We start from the raw sequence: 27,408 nt of genomic DNA, 5'->3' as shown, positions 1-27,408 counted from the left end.
ATTCTAGTGATAAAGATAAATACATACTGAGCATGCTTGGGCAGAGCACTCCATTCTGAAGCATCCTGCTTGAAGAACGAAAGGTGACAAGGATGGTTCACGTCCATCAAGTGACCATTAACTCTGCTGCTAAAAAGCAGACTGCCACACTATCACCAGGTCGGCAATGCTACCCTGAAAGGGCTGTCTTCCACATTAAGAGGTACTGGTTGTACCAGTCCTCTACTGCGCACACTAAATTCTTATTTATGCAACAAACATACAACCAATGAACAATATCACTTTTACAGAACTGGATCAATCCAGCTTTTTTTTATAGGCATATTTCTCAATCTCCAGAATATCCCAAACAAGCTGTAAATACGATGAACCACCAACACAGTGAACAAGTCTCACTGCAGTTCAGACTAGTTCAGCCTTGGTTCACATCACTTCTTGTTTCTAGCGAAGGACATGATACTCAAACAAAATAGCAATAAAAAAGTAATGTTATCTCCAGCTGAATAAAAGCAACAGAATTTATATTTTAACTTCTGAAGCTTAAAGCATACCTTTTTAATTAGCATTAAAAAAATCTTTTTTTTAATACAATAACACTGGCAAAAGTTAATGGGAAGACACAGAGGATTGCGAACAGGATAACTGATGGATTAGATTACTTTTCAATTTTATTCTGCTTTGATCAACTGATATTAATACTGTTTTTCCTTGGATTTGGAATAATTCTATTGCAACAGTCACATGCAGGCTGAGGACAGCCGTTGGTTAAAGAAAAAAAAAAAAGAAAAAAAAAGAAAGGGAAAAAACCAAGAAAAAAGTTCCAAAAGTTGTATGTAAGAATTTTCCTTTCACTGAAGAGGGCCTTGCCCTTGCTTTAGGAGACCTGGTTAACTCTTGTCAGCTTCATTAGCTTTGTCCAGACATATCTGCTGTTGTATCCCCTGGTCCAGAGCCTGTTTGTGCACGTTTGATGTAAAGGTTCAATAATTTCATCTGCAAATTCAAGCCAGAAATTCACTTTGTTTAGTATTTGCAAACTGTACAGACTACAGGAATGGTACAACAAAGGAGACATTAAATCATTTTCTTTTCCCCAAAAGCAAAATTATATTTTACATAGTTGATTGAAAGGTAACATACTTGCCAATGAAAACATCAAACACAGCAAAATTTGTCACAAGGAAACCGCTCAAGCTTCTTTAAGCATGTAAAGAAGAGAATGATCTATGGTAGCTAGATTAAGATAGATGCACTATTTTCCTCAAATTGCAATGCTGTTCTAAATAAGGTAGGTTTTGGGTTTTTTTTCTTTTAAGTTAATGTTGAGGTTTTAAGCCTCTAGTTAAGAGTTGTTGATGCTGGTACTTACTAAAGCTTCCAATACTGTCTAGGATCACATTCAAGACAACCACTGTCAGAGAGTATTTTTAAGAAATAACTGTCTTACTCAAAGATATACAGAATTAATTGTCCTGTTTTATTCCCAACGACAAAGAGATTCACAATTAACATACAGCTGTTTGCATGCAATGTCAGAGATGTTGATAAAATCATAGATATCCTGAACCAAAAAGGACAACAGAGTGATTACTATTATTATTTCAAATTAGAGTACTGGAAGGACTGATGAAAGCAAAATAACAAGGAGGGAGAATAAATAAAACTGCTGTAACATCTACATATTACATTTATTGCTTTCCGATCAGAACTTGCATGAAAAACAAGACAAGAAATACTGATAGGAGAAGCCATGCTGAGTATAGCCATTATCACTACTACCAGGGATACAACGAGTAACTAAATGCATTAAACAGCAGTAAGAAACATAATATAGTATTTTTCTTAATGCTAAAGTTCATACACTTGCATAAATAAAGATCTATGGATTTTCCGTTTTGAACATTTTATGACAAAGTTACATTAATCCTTGGAGGGTTTCAGTAGCCCTGATATTCAAGTATATACGTTTATGAAACTTTCTGGCAATTGCAACCAAAATGCAAATGCATACATGCAATTATGAACCAAGATTTCTTTAAATGGTATCTTTTACTTACTTTACTGCCAGTGAGTTGACTGAGATGTGGTTTTAGTTCATCACCAATTACTGCATGAATGGCTACAAGGCAGAAAACACATGCCTTTCGAACACTGCTCTCTGAATTATCATAACCCTAGAAAGCAATAAAATTAACATTAATACCTTATCAGTTAATGATTAAAAGCCTCAGAAAGCTATTTACTTATTTACTATAATAAACACATTGAAGTCTACAGTAAATGAATGCTAGTGTAGCCCAATGAAGCATTCCAACAAAAACCCAAACACGCAAATACAGAGCATGCACTTAAAAAGCAGGCTGCTTATGAATCGCTATTGATAATCATTTTCCAGACTGAAATTAAAACGCACATAATTCTGTTCATAAGTTACACTGAAAACAGAGTTGCTGTCATGCAATAGGGCAGTACGTAAGAGAAATTGTTCTAGATTATACAGATATTTACTTAAAGCAGAAGACCACTCCGTTTAGAGCTTCCTTACTCTGAAAGAAGTAATCTCTTAACAACTAAAAACTCTTTTGTTAACTCCCATCTTGTTCCTTAATGATTTTGTTTCTTTTGCCACTTTGCTAGTACCGCATGCCTGGCTGTCTCACTCACACCCCCTTCTCAGAGGGCCCCTTCTCTGCCTCCACCTTCCTGCAGATGTATGATTGGCTCACACGCATTAAAGACAGAAATCTGCAGAATGCAGCTGTCAAACTCTGAAAAGTCTTTATGCAACACGTGCAAATTAACATATCTTGCTCTTGATAAGGTGGGAAAGGTTTTATTGTTAAAGACAAAGGAAGACAAACCTCTGATATCCTTCTCGTTTTATTAAACTTTCCCCAATCAACTGCTGCTTTCCTCCCCCAAACCCCAAGTGATAAAACCCTACAATTATACACAAATACAACATGGACACTTTCAGTCCAAATGATTACAACTTGGAAAAAGATAGAAACAACAAAAAAACTCTCTCATAACTGAACGTATCTACCAAGCTTAACTATAACCAGTACTTCATAACCTACTGAGATTTCCTCTGAGTTCTAACCACAGTTATAATTTAGCTACCTGCCAATCAAAGAGTTTGTTCTCACTGAGTTATTTTGGGTCAAAGCAGCCATCAGCTATCAGACAAATAAAATCCTTCATGAGTTCCAAGTGATATTATTTTTTAAAAGTCTTTGCAATTCTTATATATATGGTTTATTTTTTTTTGTTTGTTTGGTTTTTTCTTCTTCTTTTCTTTCTTTCCTCCTTCTCTCCTTACCTGTATTAGACCTGGCACAATCTCTGGTAAAAGCTGAGTAAGGGTTTCTTTAGATACTCTTTCTATGACTTTCGTCTGCATTTTGATTGCAGCCAGATTAATGGGGTAATCTGCCGTTTGGATAATTGGACAAAGAACTTTGATGCACTGATCTGGGCTAATGGAAGTGGCCAGCATGGAAGCAGCTTCTTCAGCAGATCTCACCACCTATTTAAAGAATAAGTAAAAGACATGGAAAAATTATTTACAAGAGACTGTTACTATGGCCTGTTATCTCGCAGGAATGGTCTTGAGCATAAAAATTTCCTACCCAGAGCTCTACAATATTGTAGAAATATGTGAATAAAGAGCCTTCTGAAAATCTGTTTACAAGATTCCAACTGTTGGATGTACTTTCCTAAAAACAAGATTCTTCCCAATATTCTGTGGCTAATCTGTATCTGTGGCTAATCTGTATCTGTGGCAATATGCATATCAGTTTTTCAAACCTGCTTGTTGAATCGGATCTGAAGTTTCTCTATTCTGCAATACCCTCCCAACTACATATTGAGATATCACCACCTTTGTAAATCTGTAATTTCTTGTCTTGTCATTTGTTATTGCGTGTTAGGTCAGCGACCACTGACAAGACATGTTTTCACATTCATCTCAGAATCATGTTTAATGACATGCCTAGATTGCTACTTTTAGAAGTCAATCTAGCTGTTTCTCCTCCCCTCTAAGTTTGAAAGAAACTATGACAAGAGAGTACTTTAAGCCTGAAGAATATGAAGAACAAGCAGAACTAGAGTAATTAGGTAGGAAGTCAATAGGTACAGAAGCTCGGGATACAACATGAGCACAACAGAGAAAATTCACATATTAGTGCAGCTGTGGCGTCTGCCATCTAACAAGACAAACCGCTGTACAAAATCAGCGTCAGTGACACTGATGTGAAATGTTTAATATTGGGGTCATTACTGTATTTGTGTTTCTTATATCTACACGCATTATCCTTTATTGTGTATGCGTGCATCACAAATACTTCTGAGCAAGATTACAGTTATCCTTCTACTTCTGAATCAGCCACTATTCTCGGCCACAACGAACTCCTCCCTTTGATATGTTCCTGTGCGTTCTCCCCTAACAACATTCAAAGCCAAGCTCTCGAATGGTGCAGAGCTGGCTAAAATTGGAAAGGGTTGACAATTCCTTGCCATGTTCGGTCCCATCTCTCAACCATGAACCTTAATGAAATCCAAAAGCTTGTTGTAGAGCTCCAGGACACCCATATCTGGCTTAAGACATCATGCAAGGAAAAAACTCCCTTCGTTTACTCCCTGAGGAGCTATAATGACACATCGTTGGTTACTATGTCCTCTTGGACAGCACCCAAAGCAATTGTTATTAGGGCTGATATTAAGCATTTGAGAGCTTATAAAATTGCAGTTGTTCTTTTTCTTGCATACCCATGTTAACTAATAACAGCTGAATGCTTGATTATTAAACAAATTACTTCCTCAGTAAGATCTAACTAACTTCTCAAACATTTTTTGGACAGCTGTTTCATTTTGAAATAATTTGTCATAATCTCAAGCAAATAGAATAACTGATTACTAACCTCCTTATGAGGATCCTTATGTGCTTCTAATGTCTTCATGATTGTGAGCTCTGCATAATTCTTAAACCTTGCTGGCTGGTTTCTTAGAATTTCTCTTAGAACTTTCAATGCCAAAGCTCTAATAGCATGCTAAAGATTTAATATTAAAATAAATGAGTTATGTATCTTTAAACAGACATACGTTTTAACATTTGTTCAGCAGCTGGAAGAGTCTTCGATAATGGAAAAATACCAGCTTATGCTCTACGCAAATATTTAAAGCATGAACCTAGTGTTAACAAATAAAGCTAGGAAAAAATCTTCAGTTTCTCACTCTTCTTGATCTCTCTTTTTGCAGATAATTCAGGTGGCATATCATAAACATGTTCCTAACCTGAGTTATCTACTTTACCCAGAAGTTAAGTTGCAAACAATTTAACTCTTCACAAGTGCTGATAAAACCTTTAGCATCACATCATGCAAGTACATTTTTTAAAATTTTTTTACAAATTATTATTATTTTTTAAATCAAAACCAAGTATTAGTGTCTTTTTGATCCTCAGTAATTTAAAAAACATGGCCCTTGCAGAGAACCAATTACATAGAACTCAGACTCTTCACAATAAGCATGGCTGTATTTTAGAAATATATTTTTAAATGCTTTGCCACACATGATGTTTTTATATTCTAGATTCCACCAGGGGCTATTAACAGGTAAGCTTTGGATCCCAGTGAAAAATGTTTCATTTAATCTATCGCATGGGAATTGACAAATAAGAATACTTGAGAAGGTAAGTATTACTGATGCCCTTTTCACAATCAGGGCATTCAGACTTCATGACATTTTTGTATTTCCACAGTTTTTTATTTTTCAAGGCTAACTGGAATTTGTGCCCTTCCTACAACCCATACAAATTCCAAAGATACTGAAAGGAAACCATGTGCTTTGTTAACATTCTTAACTGGATTAATCTGAATTTACCTCTTTATCTCCAAGTGTTTCAAGCAGCAAAAGTAGTATTGTTTTGAAGTGCTCATCCCAAACACCAAAAGACTCTTCCTGAGTTAACTTCATGAGCTCGTACAGGGCAGCCTTTCTTTCCTCAACTCTCTCATTATGGTTTGATAACTCTTTCAGTAACTCTGCAACCAGATCAGAATGGTCCATGGGAGGCTCTGTCAAAAAGGAATACACACACACACAGTTCTTAGATCATTGCAAATAAATATTAGTGCCTGCTGTACAACTGAAGGATATTTTCTAGGATGGCTAGCTGGCTTTCTAGCATGCTTTTATTTTTTTCCCTGAATTTGTCTGCAAAAATTGCAATTTGACTACTACATTTTCAGTGCAGTCAACATTGCTAACAAGCTTACAATCACCAAAAAAACCCTACAATGATATTGCAAAAAATCCCCTGTAAGCTAATTTACTGCAAGAGTTTTTATGCCTGCAATACCCAAAGTGATAAGTACTCTGCATCCTTTCAAATCTGATCTATACACGAAGTGCTACCTTTTCCATATGACCCTTCCATCCAAGTTTATACCTTTGTCTTTTCTCTATTAGTATGACAGAATTAGGCTTTTGTAAGCCATGGTTCCACAGCAATAGCTAGGCTGTTAACACAAACAGGGAAAAAAAAAATGCACAAGAATGGTGCTTGGTACAAAATAGCTGAAATAGAAGCAAACCAAAGCCATTAGTCCCACAGAGGTTCCCAATAGCAGTCATTACGAGGTGGCTCTGGATTTTAGTTTTGATTAGAGAGGATTCCATGATGATGGAAAAATGCATTAGTAATACAACCCATATTTGTAAACACTGGACTGCGAACAGAGAGATCTGCAAACAGTCAAGAAACTTAAAAACAGCCTTAATGAAAATTAAATATCAAGTTGTTGCCTTTATTCCATCATCAAGACCCATTTAGCCTTTAAGAAAGAAAAGCATATAGCTTCCATCTTTGCACTGAGACTTCTGGATAAATTAACAGAAACACACATTTTTTTCTGGAAAAAGGTTGAAAGTATTGGCATAAAATGCAAATGTTCCTGCATTGCATCTTGCCTAAAATGATTCCATTTATTGACACATTAAATACATTCTCCATAACAAATTTATTAGGTCATATACTGAGAAACCGCAGCCCTTCAACATCTTATATTACTGTATCCAATATTGTAACTTATAAATGCTGTACAGAGCACCTATACAAAGAAACAAGTAAAAGCTGAATACTACCTATCAAGTATCTCAAAATCACACATCAGCTACCTTAAAAATCACAGTTTTTGTACCCAACATTCCTATTTGCATTCTGTTTTGCATGAATAATCAGGAGCACGAGCACCTGAAAGCAGAAAATTTTTTCTGCAAGCACTTCTACTGCCTCTATATTAATGCATGCTTTGCAGACTCTCTAAATGGATCATTAATGTTTGCCTAAAGGACAGACTGAAATTACATTAGGAAGGTTATTAATTAGTACAGATGTGCAGAACGGACAATCACTTTTACAGAAGCAAGATCATTACTTTTATTACCAGAACTATTACACTTGTTCTACCAAACTGTGAGGATGTCGTGGTTTAACCCCAGTCAGCAACTAAGCACCACACAGCCACTCACTCCCCACCCAGTGGGATGGGAGAGAGAATAGGAAGGGCAGAAGTAAGAAAACTCATGGGTTGAGATAAGAACAGTTTAATACTTGAAATCATCATCATAGTAATAGTAATAGTAATTAAGAGGAAACCAGAGAGAGAGAGAGAGAACCCAGGGCAAAAAAAAAAAACAAGTGATGCAACCGCTCACCGCCCACCGCCCACCACCCAGCCAGTCCCCAAGCAGCGATCACGCCCCTTCCCCCAATTTATATACTGAGCATGATGTCATATGGTATGGAATATCCTTTTGGCCAGTTTGGGTCAGCTGTCCTGGCTGTGCCCCCTCCCAGCTTCTCGTGCACCTGGCAGAGCTTGGGAAGCTGAAAAGTCCTCGACTCCCGTAAACACTACTTAGCAACAACTCAAACATCAGTGTGTTATCAACATTATTCTCATCCTAAATCCAAACCACAGCACTTATACCAGCTACCAGGAAGAAAATTAACTCTATCCCAGCCGAAACCAGGACAGAGGATTACAACTATAGTAAATCCTGTTTTGGGGAATGCATATTGACACATTAATTAGCAAAACTATCCATATCTATTTGAATAAAGTTATTTTCACTGTAGGAGTATGACAATGAAATAAGTGGCAACTTGAATGTATGGAGGGAAGGGGTAAAGAGAGGCGAAGGTAGCAGCCATGTCCATGCAGAAATAAGGGGAGGAAAGAAGCTCCATTAGTGCAGGAAATAGCTGGAATTCCTGAAAAACATGAAAACAACCAAGAGGGATGTGCCTTCACAGCCTGTATTTTCCATTCCTCCGTATGACTTAGCACCCAGTGTTTCATTTCCAAACATTCTCCAGATAAGAATGGAGAAGTGTAAAAGTCATCATATTCAAAGTCTACTCTCAAAATTTCTTTTTCAGAGAGAAAACAAAACACAAACAAGGAGCAGATGCAATTCCTTCATCTGAATGAATTAAAATATGCATTAGACAGAAATATTTGATGAAGAACAGCTCTTCTCAAACCAATCAAATAAAAGCCTTTTGACAGGATAAACAGTGTAGGGGTTAAAAGGGAAAATGTAGGTATGTCCTGAATTTAGTAAAGATTTTCCCACTGGCACCCACAGCATCTTAATACAGAAGTTACGCAAGCTTGGCCAAAAAAGCCAACGAAGTGGGTGCAAAACTTGATGAATCACTTACAAGGTGATGGGACTATAAATGGCTTTCTACTAATCTAGGAGGATACGAATGATGTCCCTGCTCGGGTCTGTGCAGAGCCTGGTTCTGTTTGATGCTTTTGTTCATGCTATCGAAGAAATATAGAGACCACTTATAAAATCTGCAGATGACATCAATTTAAGAGCAGTTGCAAACATTCTGCAGAACAGGATAAAAATTGAAAATGATCATGATAAATCAGAGGAACGGTCTGAAAGAAAAAAGTGTAAGGCAAGACACAGAAGCAGAAATCTTAAGCCCGTATACAAAGTGGCAGGTAAAAAGGAAGATGTTTGGAAAACACAGTCCATGGAATTAAGCTGAAATAAATAAGCTGCTTTGAAGAGGAACACTGTTTTTCAACCAGAGCTGGTGGACTGCTTTTAAGGAGTCTGGAAGCGACTTAGAAAGGCAGGTTTCCCTATGCTTCAGATAAAGAGCATCTCCCTTGGGGCAGGGGGGGTGGGGAGAAAGTGCTAGTGTTGGAAGATTTAGGCTGTTACTCTGAAAACCTTTTTACTGTAAGAGAGGCAAAACACTCAAATGGCCACATGGAGTACACTGTAGCGTCTCCTCCACTGGAAATTTTCAACTGTTAGACAAACCATCTGCAGAATACATGTTCATGCCTCAGTGCTGTTGGTGGACTATATAGGCAGTTATGGTTTTTCCATCTAGCCCTGTATTTCTGCATCTTTCTCCCAGTAACTCTCCCCTATGCGAGGATAGCTGGGAGCCCAGTAAAAACAGGACCTTCTGTCATTAACAGGCAGCAATTCTGTGAAGTTTCTGAAAATTAAAATCTAGCGTCCAACGAGCACTTCAGGTTTATGGGAAAAGCAGCATGCAACTCCTAACTGAGGAATTGCAGGCACAAAGTATTTTGCCAAGTGTATCTTTTTTCATGCAGACTTTTTCAAAGTTATCTTAGATAAAATTCTAAAAGTAACACACAAATGACAGAATGCACAGGGTATAACTAAAAACTAAGGGCGAACACAGGAATGAATGCAAGTACTTTGTTAAGATCCATTAAAGACCAGACCTAAATAATGCATTGCACTAATCCTCCAGCCAGGACAAACTAATACTGGATCGGGATGCTTCACTCCAGCCAGTCATGAGTTTTTACAAAACTAGAACATGCTGGCGCAGCACAGATTGCATTCGGTTTAATGCAATATCCAGAAATACGTTGTCAGAAGGTATAAAGAGGCTTATCCCATGTAACAACAGGATCCCTGTAATACAGAATCTCAATCATAAACTGGCTCTGTATGTGGATGACAAAAGTATTTAATTATTGATATTTATGTGACATGATTTGTAAAAATTTTCTTTCCCCTCAATCTTTTTCAGAAGATAATAATTGACCATATGCCTCTTCACTAAACAGAAGAGAAAACAAAGAAATGCACCTTACTTGGATTTGGTTTTAATTTAATGTAAACTTGAAGCCAACTGATAGAATAGCTGAATAAAACACCAACTCAGAAAATAGCTTTGTTTTTCAACAGTTCCTGTAACACTTCTTTGCTAGATGACAAAAGAAAACCAGTCAGAACAGGGGAAAATTCATTTGTCCCTCACTATTAAGAAATTTGTTTACTTAACAACTGATTTTATTCTATAACTGAATATGAAATAGTAACAATAATGAATACCAGATTATAAAAACCACCTACTATTTAAAATAACGATAGTAGTGATACTTTGAAACCTTCCCAACATTTAGATATAAAAAATTACCCAAAGATATACTGAGAGATATTAAAAAGAAGGTCTAGAAGCCTACAAAACAACAGCCTAAGTTCCTAGATTTACATGGGCTAAATGAACCAACTTCCTGGGAAAAGCTGGTGGGTTTTGTTTGTGTGTTTTTTGGTGTTTTTTTGTTGTTGTTTTGTTTGTTTTTTTAAAAGAATGTTTAGTCAATAGAAAACGCCAATGTCATGTTTCAAATACAAATATATTACTAACAAAACAGTTAATCTTTCACCTAATTCCCAAACTGGTTTGATCCAGTTTTACTTCCTTGCTGAAAATATCTGCCCCCCACCCCACCCTTTAAATTTCAATCATAAAGCAATCTGGTAACTAAATTTATATTGACAATTACAGGATGTGCTACCAGAAGTATACAATATAGTTCAGTATTTCTCATTTTTTACCCTTAATCTCTACAAATACCAAGTAATCCAACAATGTCACTCAAAAGGATTACTAACAAAGAATAATTCGAAATACAGTATTTATAAAAACCTCTCAAAGAAGCAGCACTGGTGCAATATATATTGCACTGGTGCAATATATATTGCTAATAATAAATTCAGAAACTGAACTAAAGGAGGGAAAAATCTCACCATTTTTCTTTAGCACAGAATGCAATCTGAAGCTTACCATCAGGAAATTGCTCTGCATCATCATCAAACATGGCTTCTTTCAAAGCAGATTTATTAAATGAACTGATAGCATCAGAATAATTGTATGGGTTATAATCTCGTGAACGTGGCGAAGAGTGGGGAGGCATTGTGTTGAGTAATGATGTTTTGTTATCAAGAGCTGTTCGGCCTGTATCGCTCACACCACTTCCTGCTCGTAGGTCTACTATTCCAGAAGCACTGCAAATCTGCAGGAAAAGAAATATCATAGGAGCATATGAAATACACACTTACGCTTTTCACTTAACTACATTACTAATTCATCTATGTAGAAAAACTTAGAAATTTCAAAAAGTTTACAAATTTCAAAAATTTCAAACTAGCCTTCAAATAAGAAGTCTTAGAAGCAGTTCCCTAAACTTTGCTTTCCTTCAAAAAAAAACCAAAGAAAGCGTACATAGTCCAAAAAAATTCATGAACTAGAAACAGCTGTCAGTATTTTATCTCAGATGTTTGATGCTAAGAAATTAAAAACATGTTTAAGCACATACATAACTGGTAAGCTCAATAAATCTGAAAATCAAAGTTCCATAGAAACAGAAGTTTAAAACACTGCATGTAGCACTGAAAAACCCACAGGTTTTGTACAGAATAAAAACAAAACCTTTGGAAAAACATATATTAAGGTGCAGACCTCTCAAAAATGAACTCCAGCTGTTTTGCAAGATAATCTATTTTAAAATTGCTAACATTTTAAATAAACAAACAGCTAGCGCTACTTAGAATTAGCATTTACATTTCAAAAATGTGGTTCAAGACTAGGAACATATTTTTCTAAAGCTCTGAAGTAATTTAGGAGAAACGTCCCATTTCAGAAGTCATAACATATAAACCTACTGAAAAAGATGCTTTATCACCTGTAGTAAATCAGTAATTGGCTTGGCTTGCTGATACCAAGATGCACTGAGTTTAAATACTCACTGAATCGCCATCATCTTTTTTGGAATCTCGTTTTACAGGCTCATTCATATCTTCCTGGCTACGAAAACTGAAATTCTGAATGGCTTCAGTGACTCCACGAAGAGAGCTGTAAATATCTTCAGAATTCATATTTTCAGTGTCATAGTCAAATGCACTGTGGGCCACAGAGAAGGACATAGAAATTACGATGGACTTACTTTGTGACCCCAGATTTTTAAATAACATTAGCATGGAACTACAGAGACTCAAGAAATAGTAATAAAATAATTATTTTTCTTAAAACACATTAAGGAAGAAAGCTGGCTCTCCACATAAGAAAATTGTGCTATGGTACATCTTAGTAAGTGTACTGCCACTGACAGAAAAAGCACTGGGAGTAGCTAGCTAAGGGAAGGGCTACATTATGCAACAGCATCTGCCTGAAGAAAGAAACTTCTTTTGCTCTGTTTTATGAGTATGAAACAACTGGGATTTTTACATCATTCTCTCTGAAAAAAGTTCCAAACTGAGGAGGACTGATAAAATAATTTTCAAAGTTGATTGCTAAAAGGCAAAATTACAAAATCCACTTCACTGGCAACATCGGTATCACAAAATTACAGACCTGAACATTTATGAACTACTACTTTTTTAGTCTCCCCAATATTAAGTCTGGGTTGATGACCTAGCTGACCTATTCTAACACTTGCTAGAGATGAACACTTCCATTTCTTCTCTTGCTAATCCATTCGCACTCCAAGGTGCACAGCCCTTCCCACCTCAGGTCAGCCCTGGCACTTGTCAGACCCTTCAGGGAGGCTAAGTAGTTCACTGCACTGTCATTCTGTGGAGGGAGGAGGATAATTTTTCAGCATCTGTCACTTTGTGCAAAATTCAGTCCACGCTTTCACTGTTGGGGTTACAATCTTGGATAACATGTAATGAAGCCTTAGATGCAGAACTGTAGCAACATCAGCCTACATTACCTTGGTGACAAAGTGTTCTGCGATGTATTGGTTGGGGAAGTGAGAGGACTTGACCAACTTGCTGGGGAGCGTGGAGTAGGTCTTGTTAAAGGACTTCCCATTGATCCCTGGAGGAGGAGAGGTGAGAAGAGATACTCCAGTAGGACTTCAGCTTCCCTTTTAACTTATTATTGTATTTATTTATTTTCTAGTGCCCAGAAACATTTAAAGAGCTTCTATTTAGTTTCTTGGATTGGCTAATGAATTACTAGTAACTTAAATCAGGTATAACTTTGAAACGAGTAAAGTAAAAGATAAACTACTCTTAAAAAGCACATTCAAACTAAGTCACTTGGAAGCAACATAGAAAGTATCATTCTCTGGAGGAAAAAGAAAAGGCATTCCATAAAGAGTGATATCTGGTATTAAGACAGACTTCTACATAGGATTTGGGTTGCCTCCCCTCCTCTACCAACTTTCTTGCTCTTCCAAATAACTCTACTGAAACGGACTTATGTTCAAAACACCAGTAAGTTCAGAAAGAATAATGAGAGGTGCAGATACCTGACCACTGTTGCCTGTATTCCGGAGATGATTATGGAGAAGCTTTGTGGCTCCATCCTGAAATGTTTTTGGTAAAGCACCCAATAGCATTGTAAACTCTGGGGTGTTGAGTTCAAAAAGGGAAATCAGCACTGATTGTGCAGCCTAGAAGATGATAGAGATTGAAGACATTAATTTGAGTTTCTAAAGTAATTTTATCAGCAAGAGATGCTATAATGAATGGTAATCACAAAACATGACTTAAGTCTTGATCAAGCTTGAATAAAGATGTTAACAGATGTGAACAAAAGCAATTCATATTTGCTGGTAAGCTGGAAGTTCAGATATTGATAAATCCAGGCACACAACAATGAGCTTACACTTTACACAATCATTCTAACAAGCAGTCTTTCAGAAACGTGCTCCTCATCTCCCCCCCCACCCCCACCCCAGATCCCTACTTACTAAAAAAGTACTGGAATTCGCAAAATGGCTTTTAAAGGGTTTGGCAAGTTGAACAAATTTAAAGACAGGAATGGAACACGCCAGGCAGGAACGAGCCGGCAATGCCTTCTCCTGAGTTCTGCAAGTGGTAATTACAGATGATGGATAATCAATACACTAACTTGAAAAGGAACAGTTATCACTTTAGAAATTAAAAAAAAACCAAACCAAACTGATACCCTAATTTGGAATGAGACGGTCTTGATTTTGAGTTGTGATCACAGCACTTGATACTCTTTATAACTTATCCTACACCTGAACTAGTTAGTTAACCTTCCCCCCTTCCCGCCCTGCTTCCTTTATCTTTTTAAAAGGTAGGCAAACATCATGAGGAATAATTTAGCTGACTACATATTTTAAAGATGAAAACTGTTAAGTATTGGAGTTTGTAGTCTACTGGTTGCCACCTCCCACACCCTCAATTTTAATAGTTCATCTTTAATGTTATCCTACAGCATGTTTTACTATATGTATTTTTTTTATCTGAATCAAAAATGAGAGCTCTTTACTGACAAAGCAACACAGTTACGCAATGGTTGGGTTCCCTCTAGTAACGGAATGTTGACTGCATGACTTAGTAATGTTTGTACAGTTTGATGAATATTCACTGAATAGGCTAACAAACCTGTCAACATAGCAACTGAACTAACACATGCAATGAAGGGCTAGAGATTAAGTTCTCCGGAATTGTTTAATAGTTTCTTTGTAGTACAAAACTCTGATTCTAAGATTAACCAACTATGTCTAGTTTATACAGCTCGCCATCAAGGTCTGCCACACACTGGAGAGAACCAGTGCCTCACGCTAGAGAGAATGATAGGCAGCTTGTTTAAGCAGCAATATACTTCAAGCAAGTAGTTTAGAAAATTCTTTTAGACATTTATTTCCCTCCTTTTGCTTCCAGAGCAATGAACTGTAGCATTTTTTAATTAAAAGTGGAAAGCCAAAGTATGAGCACACATACCAGCACACATCTTAGTATTAAGTTTAATGACAAAAATACTAACATGTTAGATTACCACAAATTATCTTTGCACACTCGTGACTGGCTGTTTTCTTTAACTCTTATTCCCTTCTCCCTCTGATAGCCTTCCCTTCAAGTGAACACCCTGAATGCCCTCTACAATCTGTCTTTAATGTTTCCCTTGTTATTTCTTATGGTTAGTCTTCAAGAAGGAAATTGGTATCAGTATCAGAAATTGATACAAAGCAAAACCAAAACAAATCCTGCAACTGAGCAAAGGCTGGGAATTACCACTTTCCTTTTTCTGTCCTGTTATCCATGTCTCCACTCCACAACACTGTCTATTTAAGCTGCCAATAAAATAACACAATAGACAGTCCACAGTCGTATCAGCAAAGGAACAGATACTATCAAGTCTGCCCAGAATGAAGCTCCAGCTAAAGTATCAAAATTAATATTGACTCACAGAAGGTTTTCAACTACGTAATTATCTATTTTCTCTCCCTCTTCCTTGGGGGGGGAAAAAAAAAAAAAAGCATTTTAGAGTATTTGGAGGCTTTTCTCCTCAGCGTAAGCTCTCTCTCTTGAGATTTAAGTCCAGTCACACAGATAATATCTTTAAAAGTCTGCAATAAGGATGAGAAATATTTGTTTGGTTTGGTTTTGTTCTTAGAAGAATCCTAAGAAGATTCTAATTCTTTTCAGAGGAATTCTAATCTTAGAAGAAATCTAAGTTCTGAAACATAGAATTTTATCTTCCAGAAAAGTCCCATGTCACTGAACTGCAGTAAGTGTGCCCAACTTTAGACTAATAAAAGAAAAAGGGATTTTTCATAATACTTAGTACTGGAAATATTTTTATTGAAAAAAAGAAACAAACCCATCAATTACACAGAAATACACTTGGCAAAAACTTTTAATTTAAAGAAATCATTCTAAATGCTATAAGCTTATTAAAATAAATAAAATGAAAAAGCCTGTGATAAGCAGGCTGTGAAACCTGTTAAGAGAATGAAACATTTTATACCATCAGAATAACTCTTTTGAACTACTTATTCGTGAAATTTTATTTTCAGGAGTTATTAAAGGCTATTGGCAGTTAGCTGCCTCTAACAGCTGTGTTATGGAAAGAAAAAATAAAATAAGAAAACTTCATATCATTAAGGTGTTCCAGATGACTAAACTCACTGGCAATTCTTTCCATGATTCAGTTACTTATTGGCATAAAAATGCTTATTAGAGATATGAACCATCAGATAAGACAGCTTGCCACGTGTCTTAGTACTAAAACTTTACTGATTTAGAAGATAGTGCTGCTTCAATTCTCCTCCTGTTTTATAGTCTTATACATGTCACTAGGACATGGTACTAGGCAAGAGAAGTCCATAGGATATAATCTGTTACTGCTTTCTCATACTCGTGAAGTTATATAAGAAGTGAAAGACAGAGACATTATCTCCAGTATAAACTCTCCTATGTTTTTTTATTACATATTACAAACATTCCAGATATCAAGAAGTTGTGGAAGTTATTTTTATTTTTGTTCTCTTCACATTACGCACTTAGTGAAACAGCTCCCACTGTTTTCTCTCAATTCTCTCCCACAAAACATCCCTCCTAAAGAAAGGAAGTTTTGGTACTGTTTCCAGAAATGATGAAGTTGCCAAAAGTCAAACGTAATTGAAAATAGCAAAGGAAATCTAAACAAATAAATTGTTCCAACTCTTCAAACTGAAGAAACAAAGAGAGAAAAAGGAACAGAAGAGTTAGTTCTCTGTGTCAAAGATGCTTGCATTTGTAAGATAAAGTAAATATGTTTATTTAGCATTCAAAAAGCATTAGCATGCTGATAACAGCAGCTAACACCGAATGGCTGGTGACAATCAGAACAAAACCAACAAAACTCTACTCCATCAAACTGCAAACAAAATTAAAATATTTTTGCTTTCTATAATCGGAAAGACTATTTAGAAACCCTTTCCAAAGACTGCATTAGTACATTTCTCATGGTTATTCTGTATCCCTGGTATATCTACACAGCTCACAAATACTAATTTTCTCTTCACAACAGTTATGTGGAAAAGAGAGTTTTGCACTGGAACTGCAGCATTACAAGAACAAACCTTTGATACTACCTTATTAAAGCACAAACTTTCTTTTGTCAAAGGGTCAACAGTTATTCACCTATCTTTTGTTAAACAGAAAGGATTCGAGAAAATTCAACAGATTGAACTGAATTTGCTACCAAACTTACCATTCCTGTTAAGAATGTGCTATTAGTATCACAGAGGGTGGTCTCTGAAGTAATATTAAAACTATAGAAAATGCCCACTGAAGAGATTTTAATACTAGGTAGTGCTTGAAACAAAGTTATTCCTTGTATTATGAAAGATAATCTCAACATATTAACATACATGAAAATACACACCTAACAGAGTTTCAAGATGTGTTCATTTTAAATTTTTACTTAAATATTCTTAAACATACAATTTTTGGCAAAGTTTTACTTTGTCGGTCCTGATACTTTATACAGAAAAATTAGGTGTGTTTGCTGAGAAGGATATAAAAGTATCTTTTCTCTATGAAAGAATAAGTTTGTTTTTAAAGAAAAAAGTTTTTTTTTTGTTTAGGCAAGAAATATTAGCTTCTCTAATTTGCCAAGATACTTGGAATGTACGGCAATTCTAAGCACACATTAACAAACATACCTTCCTAACATCTGAGCTTTTAGGTTCTGTGGTCCAGGTGATGATTCGAGACACTGCTAACCTAGTTTCACTTGAATTTACAAAATCTCCTGGATCCATCTGTTGCGCAAGTGTCTCTATGTACTTAAGGATTGCAACTTTGACCTGCAAAGAGAAATAGAGTCAAGTGGACAATAAAAATGGTGTGCTGCAAGAGCAAGTGTGCTCACAGAGTAGAGTGTTCATTCCCTAAAATGAAGATGATTTTTTTTCCAATTAAAATAAACATCTTTTCAGCATTGATATAAAACTCTATACAATAAATCCATTTACAAATGGATGTAACATTTCAAGAAGGGAGTTATTCCACAGAAATTCAAATATTAATAGAAATCTTAGATTTTACTGGTAGCAACTGAAAGATACACAAATCATTGCATATGCAGAAGCTTGTATTTAACAAAAAGAGAACCAAGTACTCAGAATATTTAAGAATATTCAGGATTGTAAAGAATTATTCAGAATTATTAAGAACTTTTTTCAAGTACCAAAATGAAAAATTAACATCATCTGATGAACCAATAATCAGTTCCTATTAGGTCCTACCATGTAGTTAACACTCAGCATTCTTCTATAAAACACCAGAGTTCAGCAGTCACTATCTTTGGGGATAAGCCACATGAATCTTCCCATTAAATACTAAAAAAGTATGGAATAGAATTTCTACAAAAGACTTAGAAAGGGTCACATGCACACTTTTCCTTTAGAAGACAGAGACATGGATTTACCAGGAGGACAGAAAAACTGCTTTACTCCCTCATTTATCTGAGCATCGTTCTCCTACTCCACCAACTCCCTCTACTCGTTAAGCAGAATTACTGTTTTATACATCCCAGACTGCAGCCTCTCTCTAGCTTCTCCAAAATTGCACCACTGCACAGCTTTGGGCAAAGGGCTATGATGCCTGTATCTTCCTTAAATATTTATATCCTCAACTCCTGCTGCCTCAGAGATTTGTCATGCAACCCATCAATAAAAATGGTGAACATTTATTTAGGCCACCTATTTGACTTAGCTGCTTTCATTTCCATTAATGACTGTAGTGAACCAGAAATACCTACCAGGAGCAAGACACCTATGTCCATCATAACCAAAGACAAAAGTTCTGGGTGTATTTTTAATTGTTCACGTCTTGTAGTACAACTGTTCTGAGCAAAGCTATTTAGAAATTTCCCTTAGTCATCAAAACTTGCAACCTATTAAAAACTCAAGATACACTAAGTGACACACACATTAGTGATAGCCGATACATGTAGATTAATAATGAATACTTCATTTTCACAGCAGTTGCTAAAGCTCGACTTCTCCAAAGTTATACAACAAGCAGCAGCTGGAGGCTTTCATCTCATGCAGATCAATGCAGTAAAACCCACACTATTCATTAGATTCTTTTGAAGAAAAAAAAAATCCCACAAACATCTCCGCAGCAAAAAGCCTTAGGCTACATGGTTTTCCAAATACAAAGTAATAAAGTTAAAATTTCTAGATTATCAAGTGAAACCATTACGACAGCACTATGTTTCACTGTTCACGATTTAAATATATGTAATATCACACCTTAAAAAAATTACTGGTAAGAACTGTAACACTTAGAACATCCAGAGGCATTTCTCCCAATGAAAAAATTCTGGAGTACTGTATCCGAGAGAGCAGTATTATTTAGTGTTTAAACTACTCCCACAGAATAAATCGCACAGACTTCTGAAAGATGGAGGCTCTCAGGAGACAGAAGAGCACTGAACAGAAGATGAATAGAGAGAGTTCGCATTAATAAAGCTCTTCACAGTGAGACAGATACCCAAAGCTAAGTTTGACAGAGAGTGTTTTTCACAAATTTGCTTGAATTTTGAAGAAATTCTGGAAGGGGTACCCTTCTATCCTCAAATATAACAAGACAGTATTATTATGGATAAAAAAAGCACCCTGAAGTAAACTCCGTAAGAGCAGCAAATCTACTTACGATGTATTTTTGTCACTATTTCCAGTAAGTACATACAGAGTTGAGATTTAGAAATAAAAGGTCTAACATAGTTCTCTTCAACAATCCATTTAATCTCTCTGAGAGAGGAGATATACAATTTTTGACTGCAATGAAAGCAGCTCCAGGAATTCTTACAATGAATATTTGCTGTTAATCTGAAACCACTGTCTATGAAGTTGTTTAATACTGTCTTGACTTTCTTTGTACTCTTCTAGGTTGAATTTATTGTACTTTTGCTGGACTATAAAAGAGACATTTTTCCTGTAAAGCATATAACGCAAACAGACTTTTTTTTTTTTTAAGAATAGCACTGCTGTAGTAAGTGAGCTGAAATACAGATCAAGCCACAATTAGCACTATTACTCACAAAAAAAAAGATTAGACATAAATGGAACTAAAGTGCTTCATAACTGTCTTTCACAGATAATGAAACGACAAATTCTGGCACAAAAATATGTGCAACTACCTCCAGGGATTCATGAAATACTGTAAGGATGCTACACAGTCAGTGCCAGAAGGCAAATTGTTTTCCTGTCCTGTGAAACATTTGAGATTTACAGAGTTTCATTTGCTGCATCAGGGTAAGACAAAAGAAACATTTCACGTAACAGGAAAAAAGAAAAAAGGAGAGAGGAATGTAGAGAGGCTGCTTTACTTAAACCAGAAAAAAGTCCATCTCTTACAGTGCTTTCTTGGGACATGAGAGACTCTACTCTGCCTTACTCAGACTGAATACAAGCAATAACGCAAAATGACTTTCAGATTGCCAGATCCCAGATGTCTGTCCCTAAGTTACTGGATACTTAGGAGCAACTGCCTCTGCCATTATTCAATCAAATAACTAAAACATACACTAAAGATCAATTTTGAAGGGCTCTCTCATCTCTGTGAATCTGTGTCATTGGTTGGTTGGGTTTTTTTTTATCCAGAAATTTTAATACGGACTTAGAAAAAATAAATCTTCTGATCAACTGCAGCAAAAACCTTTGTCAACAAATTAGTATTTTCAAAGGAAAGAAGGGTTCAGAAACTTGTAATGAACTTTGGTCACAAAGCTTAAATCAATTCCTCAGTGAGAGTGAGCCATTTGATATTCAACCTGAGAAAAATGAAAGTGATGATTTGAAGTGTATTTCAGGACAACACCCATCCCTCGGAAAGCATATGCTCTGCACCTGTGAAAATAAACTTAATAGATTATATCCCATCTAGAAAATTTGACTCCTATGCCCATCCATATATTTGACCAAAATAGATAAGTGCATCTGGCACCTCTAAACTGTGTTCACCACACCTACATGTAAAATTATAGCAAAAGACAGTAAGATAGTTACAGCACAATACACCGTGCTGCATCCTCCATGGATTAGGTCAGTAGAATTACATCTCTGCTTGGTCCTCTTACTGGCTAGCTATCCAAATCCACCTCTGTGGCTACTCTAAAAGCTTGACTTTTATTGTTCTAGACTTAGCTGTATTTGTAAGTGTAAGAACGACAATTAGAGTTTACTGTAAAGGATCGTGATTATTTGCCACTACCACATAAAAACCAGAGGGAAAAGTCATTTGTAGAAGGGAATCCTTCCACGGAGCAAATTTCTGATCCGTCATCCCTTCTTATATCTGACCATGTTTAAGGATGCTGAAAATCCTTTCTCTGATTTTTCCTGTCACAGTGAATGCTGTTTCTCAGTATATCTAGCCCAAAGGCACACTCTGCAACAAAATAATCATTTATCAGAGTAAGAACAAAAGCTGAAGACTTCAAGAAAGGGAGTAGTGCCCTAGGATTATCACTTCTAACATCTTAACACTTATAACATCTGTTAGACATCTGGGTGCACCGAGGATGGGATTTAGACAAAATATTCAAGAATGTGGATATTAAATAGATACTTCTGCAATTTATGTTCAGTAACTTTACTGTCTGGATCCTGAAGTTGTAGTTACCTCATAAAGATGGAAATAGGGGGTTGATAACACTTCTGAAAAAAAGCTTACCTTCCCTTAAACAGTTACATACTTCACTGTCTCAAAAATTCATTTTAAATATTCTTGATTTTATTTCAAACTAACAGATGTTCTTCTATGGAGGTAGTTTTTACTGACATCTTGATTTCAGAAGTCTCTCTGAAATACTGGAAATTATTTTCAGAATGTCTTCCCATTAAGCGTTTCAGATTTCTTGATTCCTTCTAGGTCGCATAGTGAATATTCTTGAGCTTAGCCCCAACTGAGCTTAGTAGTCCACTTCTTGTTCCAAATATACACTCTCAACTTTGAAACATGATCGATATGCATTTACCAGCTATACTACTGTACGGAAAAAAAAGAACATCTCAACCATCACATTCACCTTCCTGGGGAGGAAAACCAAGTAAAACAAAACCAAGCCCAATTTATTCGAAGGATTTATTTAAACAACAAACTGATTTTTACTACCTCATTTGCTGTCTTCAATAAATGACAGCAGTCCCTTTTTAACACAGCTCTACGAAGCAACAGTGGTCAACGTATCAACTGTCCTCAAAAGCTTAAAAATGTAAGTTTTACTGTATTGTAGACAAAAAAGGCATATTCATGTGACTTTAGATTCAACATAACTTAGGAAAAGTCATTCTTGTGCAGTATCAAACTATGTACAAATATTTCGTGCAGGACAGAGCAGAAAATACCAGTTATCATATGCTTGTTATTTCCCCATTTACATCACTTCTAGATCTTCTTAGGATTTGACGCATTTATCCTAAAATCAACTCTCTTTGCAACTGTAAATGTACTACAGAATACATTTTTATTTTTCAGTTATACTGGCAGGTCTATGGACTACAGATTCTTATGTAAAAATGTATGTAATTATAAAGCTACACACTGCTTTCAGAAAAGTAAGTGTACCACAAAAGGAGCTGATTTTTAATATAGTAACTCAAGTTCATATTAATATTAAAATAATTTATATTAATTCAAGACCTATCAGGCTGGATACAGGAAAAAATATGTACGAACTAGGAAAACACGATTGGGAAATCACAAACATAAAATTAGAAAAGACTGGATAGAGTGAGTTTGCATAACCAGCTTGATGTTAGGCGGCCACATTTTTGTTGCTCATTTTGGCTGTACTGTGGTTTTATTAGATCTCTCTTGCAGCAAACATTTTCATACTAGTGTAATGTTTAAAATTGAACATCTGCATGCTTAAAGTTTCTCGCAAAGGTTAGTAGCAGCATACGAATGCATTCAAATAAAAATTATTGGAAACACTGTAAGAGTTTGACATAGGGTTAAGAATAAAGACAATAATTCAGACAAAAACCTTTGAGCTCCAAAAAGAGCGAAGCTGGTCCTGTAGTGCTGGCTTGACTGTCTGAAAGTTTACAAAAACAAAATCCACTAATTGAAAACCTTTTTTTTTTTTTTAAAAACAAAACAAAAATAACAATCCAAATTCAAATATTAAGACAAGCAAATGTCTGTCAATGAAGATTTTTGTTTGCAATGCAAGCCTGAAAATTCTTACCTTCAGGCTAGGTGTTTGGGTCTGGTCAACAGTAAATCTCATTAAAATACTGAACTGAAGGTCGTTTGGAAAAGATTCCCTGTAAAACAAACAAATCAAATTGTGTTAAGTTATGTGAAATTTTCTTTTAATACCTGTTGAGAGGCACTAAATAACTCCTCACTCTTTTCAGTAAAGAGGAGCTTTAGTACTTCTAAAAGAAGAAAATTTCTACAAGTTTTGTTGATATTATATCCTACTTTCAGAAACATTCACCTAGCATGTAAAGGACAAAACGTAAGAAATTCCTGCTTTGAAGCAATTATAGCTAGAACAGATAATGCAAGTAATAAGGAATGATATAATAATGACACAGTAGTATTCTGATTCTAAATCTATGCAATCCCCAAATTATCATGCAGTAGTACTGCTAAAGGTATACACCACACCCCCCCTGCATGCTTCTCTGAACCATCCTGTTCCACTCTGGCTGCCTCCACTCCCCCGCATGCCACACTCCAGGTATGGCCCTCAAGGGCTCTACTGCAGCAGCAAAAAAGAGGTGTAGCAGATCATATTCTCTCTCCCTGCAACACACACCATACCCTTCTGCAGATTTCACAGCAGATCTGCCGCATGAATAGGTTCAGCGGAGGCCTAGACCGCTTAGACTGTCCCATACTTCAGAGAATGGAGGATGAAAGTAGGTCCCAGAGTCCCTCCAACTCTACTTAAAATTCTTGCTTTCATTTGGAAATAAAACTGGCCAGGGATGGGCAGCTCTGATGGCCCCCAAAATCACATAAGATCATTTTGGAATCAGGCTATTAGTGAAGTTTGGGGAGAGTGGAGGGAAGACAGAAAGCAAATCCATTATTGCCATAACGCCTTAAAAGCCTGCTGACACCAAGAGATTAATATTGCAACAATATTTTTGTACCAAAATAAAGACACAAGCACTGCATCACTGAACGCAAGGCAAGACAACAAACATACATGGCTCAGATGCACATTTTGGAATCAGATAAGTAGTGTCATATTAACTGTTCAGTATTAAGGACTCAAACCCTTTCAACTACGAGTTATTTAGGAAACCAAAACGCTTAAGCAGTGAGGTTTACTGAAGTTTCACAATCTGTTATTAGCTCTGCATTTTTCCAAGAATCTCATAGCACACTAAAAAAACCCAGTAACTTGGAAGTAGCATGCGGGTTTGGATTTTTTTTAGGGTTTTTTTTAAAGTGTTTTTTAATTTTTTTTTTTTTTTAAAGAACTGATTACCTTGTGACATCAAGTGCCTTCTGAACTTTCGCTTGTACAGACCCAAGCAAATCAGCACCCATTTTTTTCAACAGCTGTGTCAGCAGTACAAACAGCCAGTCCTGCAGATCTTCTTTATGGACCTGGATGAAGTCCACCAGTGTCTCCAAAAACATACTGAACACCTAAAAGGCAGAAGATGGAAAGAGGGTAGGATGGGGCAAAAGAGGAAATGACACTGACGTATGCTGAACTTACAAACAAAGAAGAAAGCAGTAAGGGAATCAGAGGCAGAGAAAGGCAGTGTTTTGCAGCCAAGCAGGGGCGGAAAAAAAAAAAAGAAAAAAGAAATCTGTCTTGCTTTTTCATTGGATTTTAATACAAGAGTACATTGGAAATGTTAGCCGACTTCTGTAGAAGTTTGACAATTAGGTATTCCATGCAGTTTCGTCAAGAAAAGAAATGCTTACTGTGATGGCTGGCGCAACCTCAATTTTTTCAGTAAAACTTAATTTTTTTACCTTTTCAAGCTTTATCATTAAGTTGATTTGTCATATTCCTCGAAGACTACGAAAACACTTTCTCTCTAAAATCAAAAAAGCTGCTACAATTCTTTAGCAAAATATTCATTGTAAGTATCTGCATTACTAAATACTGCAAAATCACGAAAGCTGGCCAATTCCTTTACATAAAATATTTGTGGAACAGAACAAGATTCTCCTGCTACTGCAGGTATCCAAACACAAAATTATTCAGCAGAGTAGGGAAAAAAGCCACAATACATTTCAGATTGGCAGGTTTAAAACACAGAAGTACGTTCATCTTTTCAAAAACATGTTATCCATTGTGTTCTTCTCAACAAATAATGTTGAATACAATAAATACAAATAATGTTGAAAAGACTGCATTCAGTAAAAAAACCAGACGTATATATCGTATTTATAGTAACCTCAGCACTTAAACCAGGAAGAAGGGCTCTTTGGAGGGAAGGGGTAAAGCCAGGCATGACAAATAGGTAACTTGGTTTAAACAGTCTTTTTAGTATCTCACTACATTTATGTTTTTTCAAGACTTACGGTGAAATCAGGATGTATATGCTCTACACCGGTGTGGCCCATGGGTTTCCCATTTCTCTAATAAGAAAAATGGGTGTTTGGGCTGAAAATGCTACCTTCACAACTGATACCCACTCCAGCTCCAGCACATAGCTAGGTACAGAAGCAGAAGTATTGGTATGATGCAAAGAGGGTTGGAGAGATATTGCCTCCTGAGTATTTATGACATGGGTACAAGGTTGGAAATAGCTGCTGCGGAGGAAGGGCTGGAACCCCACATCCTCCTGCGGCTGACCTGGCTTGTCATAAGGCCAAATTCTGCTGCTGTCTGTGCAAGCGGATGATCCAAAACTGTGATCATACCTCACATAGCTGCAGAAGCCAGTCCACGGAAGTGGGCTTTCTTCTACAGTGCTGACTGAGTATGGAGGAGTTGGTGCATGCTGCTGCATGCCTTCATCACTGAGGAAATTAGATCTCTCTTCGTGTTGATAATAAAGCCAGGCTAAGCAAATTCACACCATGAAGTGAAAAAAATCCATACAGGTATCTTCAGAAGAAGTGCCTCAAAATTTACATTAGAAATAAAAAATAAATTCAGATTCTTTCAGGATCTAATAAAGACCAGGGAGAATCTTTTAACAGACATTTTAAATACTGAAAAGCTGTGTTAGAAACAAAGCAATACAAATCCTACTCAACATAAAGCCCATCAGGATGAGCTACTTTAATTAACTTCCCTTTTGGGGCAAACTACATTGAAAATTGTAAATTAAAAAAAAAAAAAAAAAATTGCTAACTCCTCTGCTATCTGTCTAGATTTGTATTCAAGTCTGAGGTTTAAAAATTTCCCTCCGAGTAGGGAAATTTTATGCTCGGGATTGGAAGTAAGGTCTTCTGTATTCAGCTGAACTGAAACAATATACCACCTTGTGGATGCACAAGTAGTGGGCACAGTTATAAGATCTAGCCAAAAACAAACCAAAAAGTACTTTCTGTATTGTAATATGAGTGTCTCTGGATTTCACAGCCCTAAAATAAGGAGAAAATACACTGAACTTAAGCAAACAACAACAAAAATTCTGGTGCTACAAAGATTACACTGGGGTCTTAAAACTGTATTTAAAACCCTTCAAATTAAACTATACAGTTCAGCAGAATTTAAAAACTGTACCTGTTTCTTCAAATTTGCAGATACTGACGCAAACGTCTTTTTTATTAAAACGTGCAAGCTGAACAAACGGATTACAACCTCTTATTTGATGGAGTAATGTGAACTTCTTATGACACTTTAAACATGTAAAGTGGTTTAAACGGAAATCATTATGAAGTGAATTATGAATCACTATGGCAAAAGTACTCTAAAGATCCAGTGCCAATGTTTTAGCATTAAAAATACACATAACTGAGGACTCAATTTTGTTTTCAAGCTTTGTTTGACTTGAGGTTTACCACAGTGAATGTCTGGAGAAAACTCAAATAACTTGAGTCATTTTGTTGCATTTTAAAAAAATACGAATCATACCATTTCATCTTAGGCCAAAGCATGAAGAATTCAAGAAGGTTGTAAGAGCATTTAAGGCAAAGGAAGAATTTGGAATGGAAAATGGAACTCAACCACTTTTATGTTGAACAATGTATGCGAGTACTGCAATTTTTACAGTTTCCATTTTTATGATGTAAATTAAAATTCTGAAATCAAGCATCTAAAGTTGAAGTTTTTAATAATTTGATAGTGGAAAAAATAAACAGATATGAAAATAACTGTAAGTGATCTACCTCTAACGTAAATTATTTCAG

The 27,408-nt window shown here is 36.1% G+C and overlaps 1 protein-coding gene across 1 annotated transcript in view; it reads right to left on the bottom strand.

The window, feature by feature from the left end:
- Nucleotides 1-652: 652 nt before the first annotated feature.
- CLASP2 (cytoplasmic linker associated protein 2) overlaps nt 653-27,408 on the bottom strand; it is a gene marked incomplete at its 5' end in the record, with an annotated part of 59,423 nt that continues 32,667 nt past the window's right edge. The window contains 13 exons of the mRNA XM_009582824.1: nt 653-993; nt 2,058-2,174; nt 3,323-3,529; nt 4,923-5,051; nt 5,884-6,077; nt 11,150-11,378; nt 12,112-12,265; nt 13,077-13,183; nt 13,620-13,763; nt 17,775-17,918; nt 23,111-23,161; nt 23,315-23,393; nt 24,575-24,738. Coding sequence (XP_009581119.1) covers nt 907-993; nt 2,058-2,174; nt 3,323-3,529; nt 4,923-5,051; nt 5,884-6,077; nt 11,150-11,378; nt 12,112-12,265; nt 13,077-13,183; nt 13,620-13,763; nt 17,775-17,918; nt 23,111-23,161; nt 23,315-23,393; nt 24,575-24,738 — 1,806 coding nt within the window. The remainder of the gene's footprint in view (nt 994-2,057; nt 2,175-3,322; nt 3,530-4,922; nt 5,052-5,883; nt 6,078-11,149; nt 11,379-12,111; nt 12,266-13,076; nt 13,184-13,619; nt 13,764-17,774; nt 17,919-23,110; nt 23,162-23,314; nt 23,394-24,574; nt 24,739-27,408) is intronic.

Source organism: Fulmarus glacialis, unplaced genomic scaffold (assembly GCF_000690835.1).
Source record: "Fulmarus glacialis isolate BGI_N327 unplaced genomic scaffold, ASM69083v1 scaffold16648, whole genome shotgun sequence".
NCBI lineage: Eukaryota > Metazoa > Chordata > Aves > Procellariiformes > Procellariidae > Fulmarus > Fulmarus glacialis.
The sequence above is the reverse complement of the archived record's forward strand: the minus strand, read 5'-3'. Positions and strand labels throughout refer to the sequence as shown.